The sequence below is a fragment of the Apteryx mantelli genome, chromosome 2, assembly GCF_036417845.1.
Source record: "Apteryx mantelli isolate bAptMan1 chromosome 2, bAptMan1.hap1, whole genome shotgun sequence".
NCBI lineage: Eukaryota > Metazoa > Chordata > Aves > Apterygiformes > Apterygidae > Apteryx > Apteryx mantelli.
The window spans coordinates 50,251,197-50,266,248 of NC_089979.1; the positions used below are offsets into that span (position 1 = coordinate 50,251,197).

General features: G+C 38.9%; 1 protein-coding gene across 1 annotated transcript in view; it reads right to left on the reverse strand.

Moving 5' to 3' along the window:
• TAF4B (TATA-box binding protein associated factor 4b) overlaps nt 1–15,052 on the reverse strand; it is a 75,796-nt gene that overhangs the window by 52,886 nt on the left and 7,858 nt on the right. Inside the window, exons 2-5 of the mRNA XM_067292350.1 lie at nt 6,089–6,237; nt 5,227–5,334; nt 596–763; nt 373–495 (exon numbers count right to left, since the gene is read on the reverse strand). Coding sequence (XP_067148451.1) covers nt 373–495; nt 596–763; nt 5,227–5,334; nt 6,089–6,237 — 548 coding nt within the window. The remainder of the gene's footprint in view (nt 1–372; nt 496–595; nt 764–5,226; nt 5,335–6,088; nt 6,238–15,052) is intronic.

A 15,052-nucleotide genomic window follows, 5' to 3' on the forward strand; every position in this document is an offset into this window, starting at 1 on the left:
ACTCAGCACTGCACTACAACCTCCTGAATGGGAAGGGTTTTACCCTGACGCAAAACCACACTCATGTGAAAAAAGCAGCTCAGACCCATAAACTGTGAACACACCATCAGTTCCTTCTATTATCAATTATCTGCATGCATAAAATAAATAGGAATGGGGGGGCAGGCAGGAAAGTATGGTATCCAGTTAAAATGCATGTTATAAGGTAAGACTTAGAGGGTCAGGTGTATTCTGCCCAAAATCAAGCTCTTTAAATCAATCTCTTTAAAGAATGACATATAAGCAGAAAGACAAGGAACAAAACTAAGAGAAAGTCAGTATGTCACAAATTGATACACAAATGACACAGACTTTGTTTAAAGAAAATCTCACCAATAGATTTTGCACCAGATTCTTCACATTCTGCCCCATTTCAGGGGCTTGAGGTCCACTAGATGCCAGTTTTATTAGTGTAGCAAGAAAATTCTTGCATTTCTTCACATTCTCTAGAATTTCCTAGTATGGAAATAAAAAGATTGTTAGATCTTGCATTGGCTGTCCAACCTCTGATGAATATAGAGAATGTTAATTTTTAATTAAAAACTTTTTTTCTTACTGCAGAAGTGTTGGTCTGTGCTACTGTTGTGCCCTCTGCTTTCACAGAGACTGCCTTTTGGGAGATCGATTGTGCAGGTGGTCCTGTAACTGGAAGTTTTACAGGTGTTCCAGTACTCGAAGGCTTTACAGCAGTAACTGTAGTAACACTAGCTGTTGCAGCTGCTGGCTAAAAGGAAAAATTAACACTTTTTAATCAAAGACCAACTTGAAAACACAATACAGTATTCTGCCAGCGTATAAAGCAGCATTCTCTCTCCAAACTCCAAATTACCAAGCTATTTACAACATAGCTAAACTATTTCTATCTTTGTTTTTAAAGACAGGATTCATTTGCTTTAAGAGGCTCTATTTAATATAATAAAGATATAGAACCACCACAGCCATAATTCCCTGGTTTTATTTGCAGAGGGGGGACAAAGGTTCACCCAGTCTGGAATAACTGCTTGCAACTTCCAGTGAAGAGAGAGAGTAAGGTAAAGTTATTTGAAGAAACCAATACCATAACTTTGCCAGACTTCTGCAGTCTAGGATTAATCAATTTTGGACAGCACTAAGCCAAGCAATGCTACTCTGTAGAGAGATATGACCTCAAGTGATTATATGTCTTCCTTTGAAATAACTTCCTTCCTCTCCCAATTGCAATAACCCTCATGTTTCCCATCACACACCCACCAGGCAAGAGACAACATGTGTTGTGTCTACTTTGGAGGGATGCATGTGCCAAGCAAAAGCAGCCAGCTGGGCAAAAAAACACCTAATGAACCAGTTTTTCTTGCCTTTCCCTCCACATGGGCACCAGTTTGGCTCATTCCCAGACACAAGTCCTCACAAAATTTAGTTATTTGATACTTTCACCTCTCTTTCAAATCGAATTAAAATTTATCAGCAGGTCCGGAAGTTCCAGAAGCAGGAGAGGAATGAAGGTTTGGGGGGAAAAAAAACAAGAATATAATTGTCTTTTGCCTTTGCAAACCAGGCTAAAGACTAGCACAGTTAAAAATATATATATATATATATATATATGAAAATATATAAAATATATATATATAAATATATATATATACACACACACAAAATGAGTATTTCTACTTCAAACTCAGGGGAAAAAAAATCCCCCAAACAGTTCTTTTGATTCAAAACCAGAATACCATATATGAGTAATATTTTGCCTCTAAAAAAAAATCCCACAACTTTTAATCTCTGATAGCTAAAAAGGTAAAGATTGAAGCTGTAGGATACTGAAATAAGCAAAACAGTTAGCATTGAAACTGATGTTAGATGCCATTTTATCCCCGCCTTTCCACTAACACTTCAAAAGAAAAATAACCTAGTTTTGCAGGCCAAATTCTAGGTTCAGATCTGTGCAGCACAATTTCATTGACTCCTACTACATTCGAACATCGCAGTTTAGTCCAACAATACCAATACCTGATAATTTCATAAAAACAACATATAACACAACACACAAGAATAAAAATAACACATAAGAGCCCAACTTACCCTATCACAGATTAAACAAAAACACAGTTGGACAGTCTGCAGAATATCAAAGTGTTTTTGAATCTTTCCAGACCGGGGGGGGGGGGGGGGGGGGAAATCAGTGAGCAAACATTTAAAACTAGCACAAAACACAGGCACTTTTGTCACTTTTTTTTTTTTCCCCCTGAGGTGGGTCCATTCCACAGCTCCACAAGCTGCTGCCAGCTTGACACGAAAGAAGCAGGCAGCTACCAGAAAGCACTCCAGCTTAGGCTCCCACTGTTGGTAACACTTTAATAGCTCTCTGCAGGATCTTTGCCACCACCACTGCCTCTTCCAAGGATGAAGCTCAACAGCCCTAAGACCACAGGGAGGCAAACTGGGCACGAGAATCCCACCAACAGACGGAAGGGAGGGAGACTGAAGGGGACAGAGCACAAAACTGTCAAGCTGCAATGCTTTGGGCTTTAAAAAACTGAAAACATAAGGTTTGCTGGAGCTGATCTCTTGTGATTCCCACTATGTTTACACATCAAGGCCAGAACAGAATTTTATCAGCTGAGGGAGGGAACAACAGAAAGTCTGCTGGACCCTTTTCCCAGGAAGATGGATATATGGGAATTAGCTTCTGTCATCTGCCCTCAACCTTTTCCACTACTGACAATTCTCATTCTCACTTCGAGCAACAGAGAAACAGTCACCACAAAAATGGCATTAATCCTGCATATTTTGAAGTGATTTCAAGAGAAGAGCTTTGCATCTAAATGAAAGTGCCCCAGCATGATGCTAATTAGATACTTTGCAACTTCGTTATCCCATCTGGGAAGGAGGTGAGACAAAATACCTGCACATTTTTATTTATTTTTAACCTTAGAGCTCAAACATCCAGGAATGACAACAAATGGAAATATTTTTCAGATGAAGAGTCAGTAACTAGAGAGAGTATTGCAGAGAATGTTCCAAGTTACACTTAGCATAGGATAAGAGAAACACAATCAAGCTAAGCATTATTTCCTATTCACTCTCTTCCACTTTTTGTGATGACATCGCACCTCCACACCAACACCCCTTTTCTGTGACCTCAAAATATTGTCAAGAGTAACACCAGGCATGACAAATATACAGCTGCCAAAGAAATCAGACCCATGGGCTCTTCCTTTCTTTCCCCAGAGCTTTCCTGCAACGTGACAGACTAACTTGTCAGCACTCTCTTCTCATAGCTGTCCCACAAACTACATCCTCCAGAGTGAGGAGTGAAGCAGTTCTGTGATAGCAGGATGTATCCACATGGCACCTATCTACGCCTTATTATACATGGCACCTATTTACGCCTTATTATACATGGCACCTGTATGGATATTGCAATCCTCTGCAGAACAGGCAGGCTCTAAGGAACCATTACAAAAAAATGTGGTATGAATTTTTCTTAGAGTCATATTTCTTGCAGTTTAAAGCCAATTCTATGCCTACTAGAAGTGCTCAAGTTTCTGTAGTTTAAAAAAGGTTACAGAAAAGGAATATTCTATGTCTATCTCTTCAAATACCTCAGGGGAACACAGGTTGAACTGATTACATCAAACTGAACTAAGACAGTAGAGAAGAACTAAGAAAAATAAAGAACATAGGCAAATGCAAGCTAAAAAAAAGTGAAGTTATTAGCATAATGAACTTCAACATTTATTACATTAGATTGTGAGGACCCAGGCAGTTTTATCCACCTGACAGAACAAATCTTTACCTTCATCTCTTCTCCCGAGTGCAAGGGTAGTACAGCAGATGATTGTATCTTTTATACCCTAAAGTTCTCTACCTAGAGATCATGAACACATGGTTTTCAAACTAATACTTCACAACAACAATGAATAATGAATATAGGTTACTGTTCTTATAAGACACAAAGGGTATGTTCTTTCCATTCTAAGTAAAAGAGAAAATGTATTAAAAAACAGGTCTCCAGGTTTTCCCCTTTAACCTTAACAATACCTGTCTACAGTGAGGAGGAAGAGATAGAACATCACAGGCAGAGCTGTAAGTTGCTTTCAGTTGCTAATACAGAAGAGCAGCAGGAGGACAAATTTGTAAGTCAGACTGTTAGTTACAGCTGTCAGCAAACACATCATCCTTCAAACACCCTCAAGGTCAAGAACATACATCTAGCATGTTCTTTTGAATGACTGATCCTACTCATTTACTGAGGGCTTGGTCAACAGCTACAGCCAAGTCCCATTCAAGCTCTTTCACAAATGAAAAAAGGATGTACAAGCCAGATTTCTTCCTGATTTCTCCTCCAGGTCATGGGGAGAACAGAGTATTTTAGCTGGAGAAAGAAGCAATTTTCTTTTATCATACATGTTCATCTAGAACTCTGGTCCAAGAACAGAAGAAGAATTGTATCTAGGAGAAGTCTTGTACTCTACAGGTTGCACGGGCCGCTTCAGAAGAGTCCTAAAGCATTTGTGTCTGGAAGGGGAAGAGAAATATGACCTAAGAAACAAGACAAACACCATCTAAAATAATGAGGAATTTCCAGCCACTGTCTATTCACACCCATATCTTTGGAACCTGTCTGTCCAGTTCAGTCAGAGAAGAGGTCTTCAGCTACTACCTTCCTTCAGGTTTTAGTGAGAAAAACAAGAAAAAGAAAATCCAACACATGAAAAACAGCTTGACAGAGGAGAAGGATGAAGAAAGAGCTCCTTCGACCTGGCAACATCTTGGGTATACTTTTTTCCCCCAAAGGCAGCAGGGAACCCACACAGGACAGCATCATTACGAAATCTCCAGCCACCAGAAGAGATTCAGCTACAACCTGAAGGGGCTCAATCACAGGGCACAAACGCATAGGAAATGGTCCTCAGAATTCTTTATTTTACCCAGGTTTTATACATTGCTCATTACCATTATACAAGTGCTGTACTCACCACTACTTCAATGAGCGTAGATGATCTGACACTCTGGCAAAAGTATAATTAAATTATGCATTTAGGAAAAGAAAGGGACATTGAGTAAAGAAATGCATTGTAAGGACAAAAGTTACTAGCTTAGTGAAAGCCAGATTAGAGTTAGAAATAACAAGAATGCATCCATCTGATCTTCAGTTCTCTCCATCACTGAATGTTATTCTACGGGGTTTTAAAGTTTGCCACCTACCTGTATTACAGCAGCTGGCTGAACAGTAGAAGCCACAGAATTTGTTGTTTGCGATAATGTTTTCACAGGAGTAGCTGTTACTTTCTTTAGTAATTGGGTGCCAGAGTTCTTCAAAGAAAGAAGTAATATGGTGTGGAAAACAGTTGTTCGACAAGTCAGTGATAAAACAGACACTGAAGTTAATACCTACTCCTGTCCAACATAAACCAAGACACCCACCCTTACAACAATACACATATCATTTATTTAACCTATATAGTTTAAACAGTTTTCAAAGCTATTTGTCTACCAGATCTACAGGGGAAAAGAGATTAAGACATAGACACAATTTCTAATCAAAATAAAAAGGTTAAATGATGAGCATGCTGTGAAAGACTACAGATGGTTACTTTTTTTGTGCCCCCTCTTATTTTGTGTGCTGGCTACAGTACAAAAAGGAAAACAAAAAGCCAACAAAGCATAGAAAAGGAGGAACGTCCTAGGGACACAGGAGCCCGTTCAAAAAACGTTCTAAGCCTCAGTTAGCATCTGGGAAGTTTCTTATTAGAAGACTGCAAGGTTGCAGTTTCTAGCAGTGACAATTTAGGTGGCTTTTAAAACAATTTGCATCATCATCCTAAGAGAAGGATTCCTGAATCTGACCTATACCATGTATAACTGCTAGCAGGTTTTTCATACTGAGAAAGCAAAGTGTACAGTGACATTTATGTGAAAAATACATACTGTCATGCTGAACAGTCTGTTCAGAAAGCTTTCAGATACTTTAGTGAACCCTTAGCAATTTTTTTTGCAAACCCTGTTATAACTACAGAAAAGAACATAACATACAGCTACTTTAAATTAAAGCTGTTAGAGAAGTTACCTGTACAGCACATATTCTGACTGCAGGTGTGCTGGTAGGTACAGATGGTCTTACATTTGTGTTATTTTGTGGCTGACTCTGTGTTCGTGCTATTGCTTGTTGAGATACTAGCATTAGTTGGCCATTACTGCTTCTGATAAGAACAGTTCCTGTTGGAGAAAAAAAATCCAGACTGTTAGAAATTAAGTGATACTATTTCTTTCACAAAAGTATAAAGTCAGAACTAGACCACACTGATAAGCTATTGTAATATTTAAGTTTCTTATCCCAAGGAACAACTGCCAACAACCACAAAAGCTAAGGCTACATCAGTTTTACTCTGCATTTTATGACAGAAAATTCCTAATTTATGGCAGAAAATTCCAAAAATCAAGAAACAAGTTTGAATAGACAGCAATACCACGTGCGAATTGCAAAGAAGTTCATAGTTTGAGTCAAGATATTTGGTACATTAAAAGAAAAGAAACAACCCCCCCACACTGGGATTACTTTAACAGTAGTCAATTTCTTTAAGTAGTTATTCAAAAATAACTGCAAAATTCACCACCAGTTTCAGACTTGGCTGCCACTGTACATTTCTATTTTTCTGAACATTTAGATACACTCTTACAGGTGAAGATACAGCTTAGAGGAAATCTGCAATGTAAACTGAAGTCTGATTAGTATCAGTTCACCTGCCTAAATCAAGACCATCCCACATTCACAGACCACTAGTCTCTGGTGAAAGCCAACACCATTCAGAGTTTTGAAGCCATCTGCCTGTTCAGGGTCTGTTCAAAAGCATTAAGATTCATGGATTTAATCAAAGTCACCTATAGACAAATAGGGAGATTCCAGCGAAGAGAGAAACTTTCCCTTGTTTTCTTGCTTTTTATTTTTTTCCTTTTAAACCTACAGCAATGCTAGCCCACCATGGTTCACTCCTACCATCTTTCTCCTATCCTGTCAGCTATAATGATCAACAACTAACAGTTAACAAACAATGCAGTATTTTTACTAAGCTTTCAAATTAAAAGCACTCTAAGGAGAATCAGTCAGACATTTCCATCCTCTCTGCACTTAGAAACCATTCAGCTATAAACATCTCCTCTTCATCTCCCAGGGTCTAGACTCTGGAAGATCCAAACATTTAATCAGGATCACAAATACATAACGCCAGCTAGATTCCTGATCTGAACTGCTTCAGAGTCTCTCAGGGAGATATAGAGCACCTTTGTTGGTCTAACCTCCTTGCTCTTGAAGAGCAACTGCTGCTGAGTCCACCACAACCACTGTCCCTCACTGTATGCATTCACACAGCCAAGGTAATAAATGCCTTTCACCTTTTCTCATCCACAGAAAGGAGGAAGGGACAAGGAAAAGCAAAATATGTGGTGTGCATAGAACTTGCAATCTAACACAGAAGTTATTCAGTGCCAGAAGAATCCTAGATCTTCTATGCATGTTTATTTCCTAGTGTAGAACAAATCTGTATCAATGGAATAATCTTTTTATTACCTGGTTAGTCTTAAAGTTTTTAACAATACGCCGTATGACTACCAAAAACACCGATTCCAGTGAGCTTAATGAATAAAACAAAGAACTGCAAGCACTTTTTTAAGATGATGCCATAACCACATGCTTAGTAACAGCTTTTCATCTTCCACATCTAAAGCATGAGATGATACTGCAGGACAATACAAAACTTGGTATAAAATTCTCCTGTTAAAGTCAACATACTACACTTGAGGAGGGAACTACACAGCACATAAAACTAAGACTAAGAGTAAAACTCACATCCAGAAGGATTCCCTTCATTCTCAGGCAACCTTTACTAGAGAAAGGCAGGTTCACAAGACAGTTGCGTATCCAGAAAAGTACTATGCACTCTTTCTGCCAGCTCAGCTTTCTCCTCCTCCCCTGAAATCTTGACTATGGTTGTATTTGGCTTTAGAAGGACCTTTAGATTAATCAATAAATCCCAACAATCACAGAAAGCATACCAAGTTTTATTTTTCTTTTCACTCTATCTTATTTAGACAGTGACTCATGTCAGACAATTTCTCATTAAAAAGTGTATTTCTCATTCACACTGCATGTTTGTGCAGATTGAATTTGGGAAGACAAAGCTGATGATGCCATGTATTTTATGGCAACAGCATTTCTCTGCCCTAGGTCTACATTCAATATTGTAGAAGTGTTGCTACTGGATATTTTTGGTTACTAAGCTTGTTTAAAATTGCTGTTCCTAGTTCTACTCTTTAAGGCACATGTAAACTTACGTAATTCCTTATAGATACTTGAAATGCATTTTGAATCATTTTATTTTCATATATTTGAATATTTTGTTACTTGTCATTACATTTGTTTTCTAAGAAAAACTGAAAAGCACAATTTCTATCTCTCTGAATCACATTATGTACAAGAAACAGCATCACTGTTATTCAACTCAGTCATAATGCTTTTTTGCATTACCGTTCAGAAGTTTCAGTTAACATCCGCCAGAAATCAAGTATGAGGCAACAAGTATCCCACAGACCAGACCTGTGTGCTGCATCTATTTTTGACAAAAAGGTTACACCAATATTGGAAGCCAGAGGAAAGGGAGTCAGATGTGGAACATAACAGAGACTATTGAGGAAAATACGATTAAGATAATTCTCATACACCTCCACATAAGTTACAGCAAGAACCTGTTCCACTTGGAACAGATGCTAATTTTGCCATATTTATTCTGTTTGGCAGAAGTTTTATACAGTGCTAGCCTTTCATACTAGTAGCTTTTCTGCCATGGTTAGTGAAATTAAAACTCCAAACCTGACAAGACCAATACTGTGGTAATCTGCTACTACTGCTCTTACAGGCTTACTATTATAAGTGACTGATACTAGGCACAAATAAAGCTGAATGCAAATTTGAAACAATTGTTACAGCTATAGATCTGTACAGTGAAGAGCCACACGACATTATCTTAAAAAAAAAAAAAATCACAGTTCTAGGCAATTACAGAAACCGATCTCTTGAAATGACACTAGATTGGCATGTGGCTCTTCTGAAAGAATTGAAAACTGTTGAAACGTACATTCATATTCCACTGTTGGTTGCAGCAATTTAATTATACCTTTCACAGCTAATCCCCTCATCCCCCCAAGCTTTTGATACTTCCTTTCTGCCTTGAAACAAAAGCAATGACCCAACACTGAAGTCAATAACAGACTCCAAGAACAGACATAGGAGGTGCCTTTTGCCAGAACAAAGAGTTTTAAAGCACTCAAAACCAGTGGCTGAAGTTTCATGTGTTATGTAAAGTTGTGAAATGAGAGAACAGGTAATGGCATCCTTAAAGTTCTCAACAGAAACAGACTCATGCAGCTACCAAGATGCTACTATGGGAACTAAAGAGAAGACAAGTACAAAACTGAGCAAGGAGCCACTTTCTTCACATTCAGAAAAAAGTATTGCATATCAGAAGCTGGTTTTGCATTCACTAGAAAGTAATTTTTGCCAGTCTAAATATGAAAACAAATCATGTCTTGCAGTCAGTCACTACATAGCAACTCCACAGGAAAAAGGGTGGTGGTGGGAAAACTCTGAAGAGCTCAACCAATGAAGTTTCAGCTATTGCTGCCCAGCACAGCATTTAAAAGACAGAAAAGATGTCTGTAATCTCTGACCAAAATATTGACACCAATTGCAGTTACTAAGTGGTGTGAGACATCTTCTCAGCACCACAAATGCCTTCTTTTGGGCATCACTTCCAGGAAAGCTTGTTAACAGGATACACAGTTTCAGAGTTTCACTGAAGTTGTTTCAGACAACAGGAACCACATTCATAACGCTCACACACTTTGCTATTAAGACCAAGGCACAATCCCCTTAGGGTTACAAGGCTGTTCTTATTTTCACATCTCAAACAAAAAATGTAAGTGATCAGCTACTGGCAGGGATCAGTTCTTTATGTACATCAGTGGAAAACTTGGGCATCTCTCTGAGTAACAGTCCCTTTATAGTGAATCGAGACATCTGTCTCTAGAAATTCTGCCTGCCCTGCCAAAAACATCATTTTGGGAAGTTATTTATTTTTCCTGACTGTCAGTAGGACAGTTAAAATAGAACTGCTTACTCAAGGAGCCAATTTCTTTGTTCCCTGCACACCTACCTTCAGCTGCAATCCTGCAAGAAGGCTAGAGTGGAAGGAACTGACAACTGAAACCAAGCTGAGCTTCCTTTGAAGCTAACCAGAAGGAACAAAGTGATAACTTCAACTTAAAGAAGTCTCCTTGAGATCTATACCTTTCTCAGACTACCTGTGTTCCATAGAGCAGGAGCTCTAGGATCAATCCTTCAGACACAGTACTGACCATCTCTCCTGCAAAGCGGGGGCAGTCACCACCCAAAATGCCCTCTACTTTGGCACAGAAGCAGCACATGTCATGGAAAACTAGGTCTCCTATTTAAATCTCATTTGCTGCTCAAGCCTGACATACCTTAGCTATAAATTTGTGCTGTCCCAGTCCCATCAGCCAAGGAAATCCAGCTTTTTCTAAATTAGCTAAGAACCCACTTCAACTTTTCTAAGCTGTAGCCATGTTTAGTTAGCATCCAACCCTAGAATCAAGAAACAAAACTTAGGTTAGCAGAAGCAGCAGCTTCCCGACACCCGAGTAATTTAAGGGGCGAGCTTCTCTTCATTTTAATTACAGTCAGCAGAACCAAAAACTGTCCCCAGAGAAAGTCACTGACATGAACAAGATGGTGCAGAATCACAATAGAAAACTGTTTGTACCACTGTGCGTAAGAACATCTGCATCAGCTTTACTGTATTCATGCAGTGATGTCATGAAAACTGCACTGCTGTTCATGTAAAATTATGCTGCCAACTGAAGTTCAGGGTTTTATCCAGCAGTACAGAACATTGACACATCCCACCGTAAAGGCAAGTTTTACCATTAAATTTCTATCACATAAGCCAAGTCTGAGGCTGTTTCTGAAGGACAACATCCACAAGGAGTATCTGCGTACCTGAGAAAAACAAAACAGAAGGTGTGCTCCTGTGGAGATATACCATATGTTGCTATATTTGAAGCTTAATTATCAAGTTAAATCACTACTTTGATTACATGATTTCCAACACAACTGCTTTAACAGAACAGCTCTTTAGAATTGCTTTGCCACAGCAGACTGGAGCAACATGAGAAAGTGAAGAAAAGAAGTCTCCTACATAACAAATCATACCTTTCATGTTTGGTTCCTACAATAAAATACGAATAAGATCCAACTGAATTAGACTCCACTGATTTAAAAGAACAAGAGTTACAATAGCTGCTTTCAAAGAAGGGTAACATTAGTTCATTTCAAAACAAGGAGTGCATGTGTCAGCTAACATTGCCAACCTTATTAAAGTTCACTTTAAGAATGGATTTAAATGCAGAATAGAAGTAAAAACCCTCTACTTATAAATATTGGATTAAATGAGACTAAGATCCCAAATCAATAAGGGACTACAGTAAAACAATGTTTTAAAACATTTCTGTTGTTAAAGTGCTCCCTGTTCCTAAACAAATCTCATACTTGCACCAAACTACATAAGCAAAACAAAGGGATAGCTTTTAATGCAGTTGTGAGGTAAGAGCAAATTTAAGGGGACGTTTTAGTAGGAAACTAAATGGCAACTTGAAAGGAATGTTGGCTTTAGTTATTTTACTCTAAGTGCTTAGAATGAATTGAAATCAAGAAAATAAAGGGCCAGATACTACTAATCCATGCAACAGCTTTGAAAAATCATTTCTCTGTTTAAAGATATCATTTTTTTGAAAAAATGCAATTTTTCTTTTTCAACTCAATTCAATGAACCCTGCACAGCAAGACATTTAAAAGTTACAAACACCACATTAAAGGATTAATTAAAAATAGACCTAGAACAGACATTAACAGAGACAACAAGCATTTAAAGAGAGTGACCATAGTTTATCAAGGTGCATTAAGTTGTAGACTGACTGCACAGGACTGCTAGACAACCAAAAAGTGGTAATGAAATGCTATGAAAGAGAAGACAGTTACACTGTGGCTAAGTCTGGTACTGAAGGCCCCAACTTTTACAGGGCTTGCAAAAGCATCCCAATATGTTGGGTCCATGTGTCTTCAGATGAAGTATAGACTGTATCCCATGTAAGACAGCTACTTATTCCACAATACTCTTACTTGGTACTTGAGTTTCCACAGTTGCCTGTTGTAGATTCCAGTACTGAAGATGAGAAAAAGACGACAGCACAGTCTAGAGCAATGTCAACAAGGAATTTCTCACTATCTTAGGAATGGTGCTACAACAAAGATCTGGCTGCTATCTGAGGTTACTCAAGTGAGCCGCAGGCTCCCATGGATAAGCTCTGCCTTCTACTCTTAAACTGAGTAATTTTGGAGAACTGACAGTCTGGGGAGTCAAAAAGATTGCCTGCTTTGGGTTTTTCTTGGGAAAACATCTGACTGCTCTTGGATTTCCCAGACAGACAAGGTAAAGGGCTTGCCTACACTATGTGGATCAAGTTGAGCTGTTCAGCTTGTAGTTCGCTACATCCACAAAGCACTTTGCTGTATAAGACAAATCATTACCAGCCTTTGGAGGCCAACTTCAGTAGATTAAGGAGAAATTCACCCATAATCAACACTGGTATGGTAGCAACCCACCACACCCAGGCCCTCAACGAATTCATTCTGGTCTCATTTTATTTCACTAACTGAATAATTACATACATCAGAAATCACTCTTTGCACCCTTTCCCTCCGTTCCAGGAAAGTTTCTATACTATGGGTCAATGTACCAATGGCTCATGAACTGCAACTCACATGTGGATATTGCGGTTACCACGCTGAGATGCCCCAGTTTGAGTTCTAGAGAAAGACATCTTGTTTTGCCCAGAGGTATGGAAGTATATGATTTCCAGGTCAGGAAAAACATTCAGAGGTCATAATCCTGATACTCTTTCATGCTACAACTGCACACCAGACAACCCACAGACAGGCTAAATATAATACACGAGTGCAGGGAGATGACATATCCCACAAGCACTATAAAGTCATCAATTGCATCTTTGCCAATTGCATGATCACCACATTGCAGACTTGCAAGACTCCAACCCACAAATTTTAAGATTGGGCCAGCTTCAGATGTCTGACTACACCTAGCCTTTACAAAACCAGGGACTAGCCCTACCTGCAGGCAGTGTCTAGTAGATAGCATTATTTCACTAGCATTACTGTTTTCTGATTATCTGAATTGTTTTAAGCAGGCTTTTTTGGCCTGCCTTAAAAACAAACAACAAAACACAAAACAAAACACACCTCTGTCACACTAACAGAAAGAGTGTTAAACAGTCCCAAGAAGGCTGCTGCCTCTAGCAAGCTCCAAGGTTCTGTACTAGCAGTGGACATCAGCTCCTGAAATCTCCAGCACAGACACAGCCTTTTCAAGCACAGAGAGCAAGGAAAGAGATGAAGAAATCTACTTGTAGACAGGATGGGGCAGTCAGACACCCTACTCCATATTTGGAAAAAAAAAAAAGGGGACAACATAGATCTTCCTGAAGAGTATAAATAAAATTCCCTCTCCCATCCTCCAGGAAGTCGACAAAAATGCTAAAAATCTGAAACTAAATTTCACATGCTGCTTAATTGACATATCTCATCCAAATTGTTGGAGGCTAGCTGTTCATCAGTGCATTTTTGGTGCATCTGGGGATGGACATCTCTGTTTAACGGTCTAGCAATTAGGTCCCCCATAGCACTGATGCCTTTTTATAGAATACAAGTCAATGTTTCAGAGTTGAAGTTCTCCTAGACTGCACTGAGTTCAGCCTCATTAGTTCAGAATATGTTTATACTCATGGAATTTCAGAGTTCTGCTATAACTCCTGTGCAAAAATACAAACTGTCCAAGTTGCAAGGTAGTATACCTTTCACTTATAGCAAACAACAGATGTCCATACCAAACATCTAAAGAAAGTCTGGACATTATATTGATTTGTGGAGAGACTGTAAATAACTGACAGTTCATAGATGTTTTCTGGGCATAGTTCCAAGATGGCACTACTGTTTCTATTCAAATTCAAAATGTATTTATTACACTTTAATCCCAAGAGGCTTTTGTTTTTATGAGGCGAAGGCATATGGAATTTCAGGCCAACTCTGCATTCCATGAGGCAGAGTCTTACTTGATACTGTGACAGCATCTAACTCTTCTCCTAGAACTACACCTTTCAGCTACTGAGCTCATTTCCCATCAACATTTCTGCATCTCATCTTTGTGGTTTGCAACCTAGTTACTTGAGGCTGGGTTGCCTTCATCTAAATAATCAGTCCCAGGATAGTCTACAGATAGACAGCCTGAGTTCAAGTTCTCTTGCACCCAAGTTACTTCATGAAAGAGCTGATGGCAATGAAACAGCACCTTGAAGGAGCCAAAGTGCCATATCCACGCTTTCAGGAGAACTCCTGCTCCAAAAAGGCATTGAATCTACATGCCAAGCTTTCTTGTTTGTTGTGTACTCCCAGTATTCACTAGAGTCAAATTCTTTAAATAGCAAGTTAGATGTTTGACACATTGAAGTCATACATAAACAGCATACAGCTCTATATGAACCAGAAGACATGCCAGTACCCTGCACTTACCATTGCTAGAACAGTGTGAGGTATTAAGCTGTTAGAGAGATGTGAAACTTGGTATTTAATTATAGATCTTAATTTTAAATTAAGAGATGTTGAAAACATAACTGTTGTCTTGGCAGAGTTCTAAGAGAGGGCACTATCACCCCTTTAAGTCTCTCTTGACTAAGAGGAGAGCAAGCAGCTGATCGAGATTAGTTTCCCAAGTGGACACGTTTTCTGGGTGTTCACATGGAAACCAATAGAAGGCTGTATTCCACTTTATTTCCTCAGAATTTACATGGTTACCCATGTGAACATGTTCACATGTTTACATGTTCATGGACA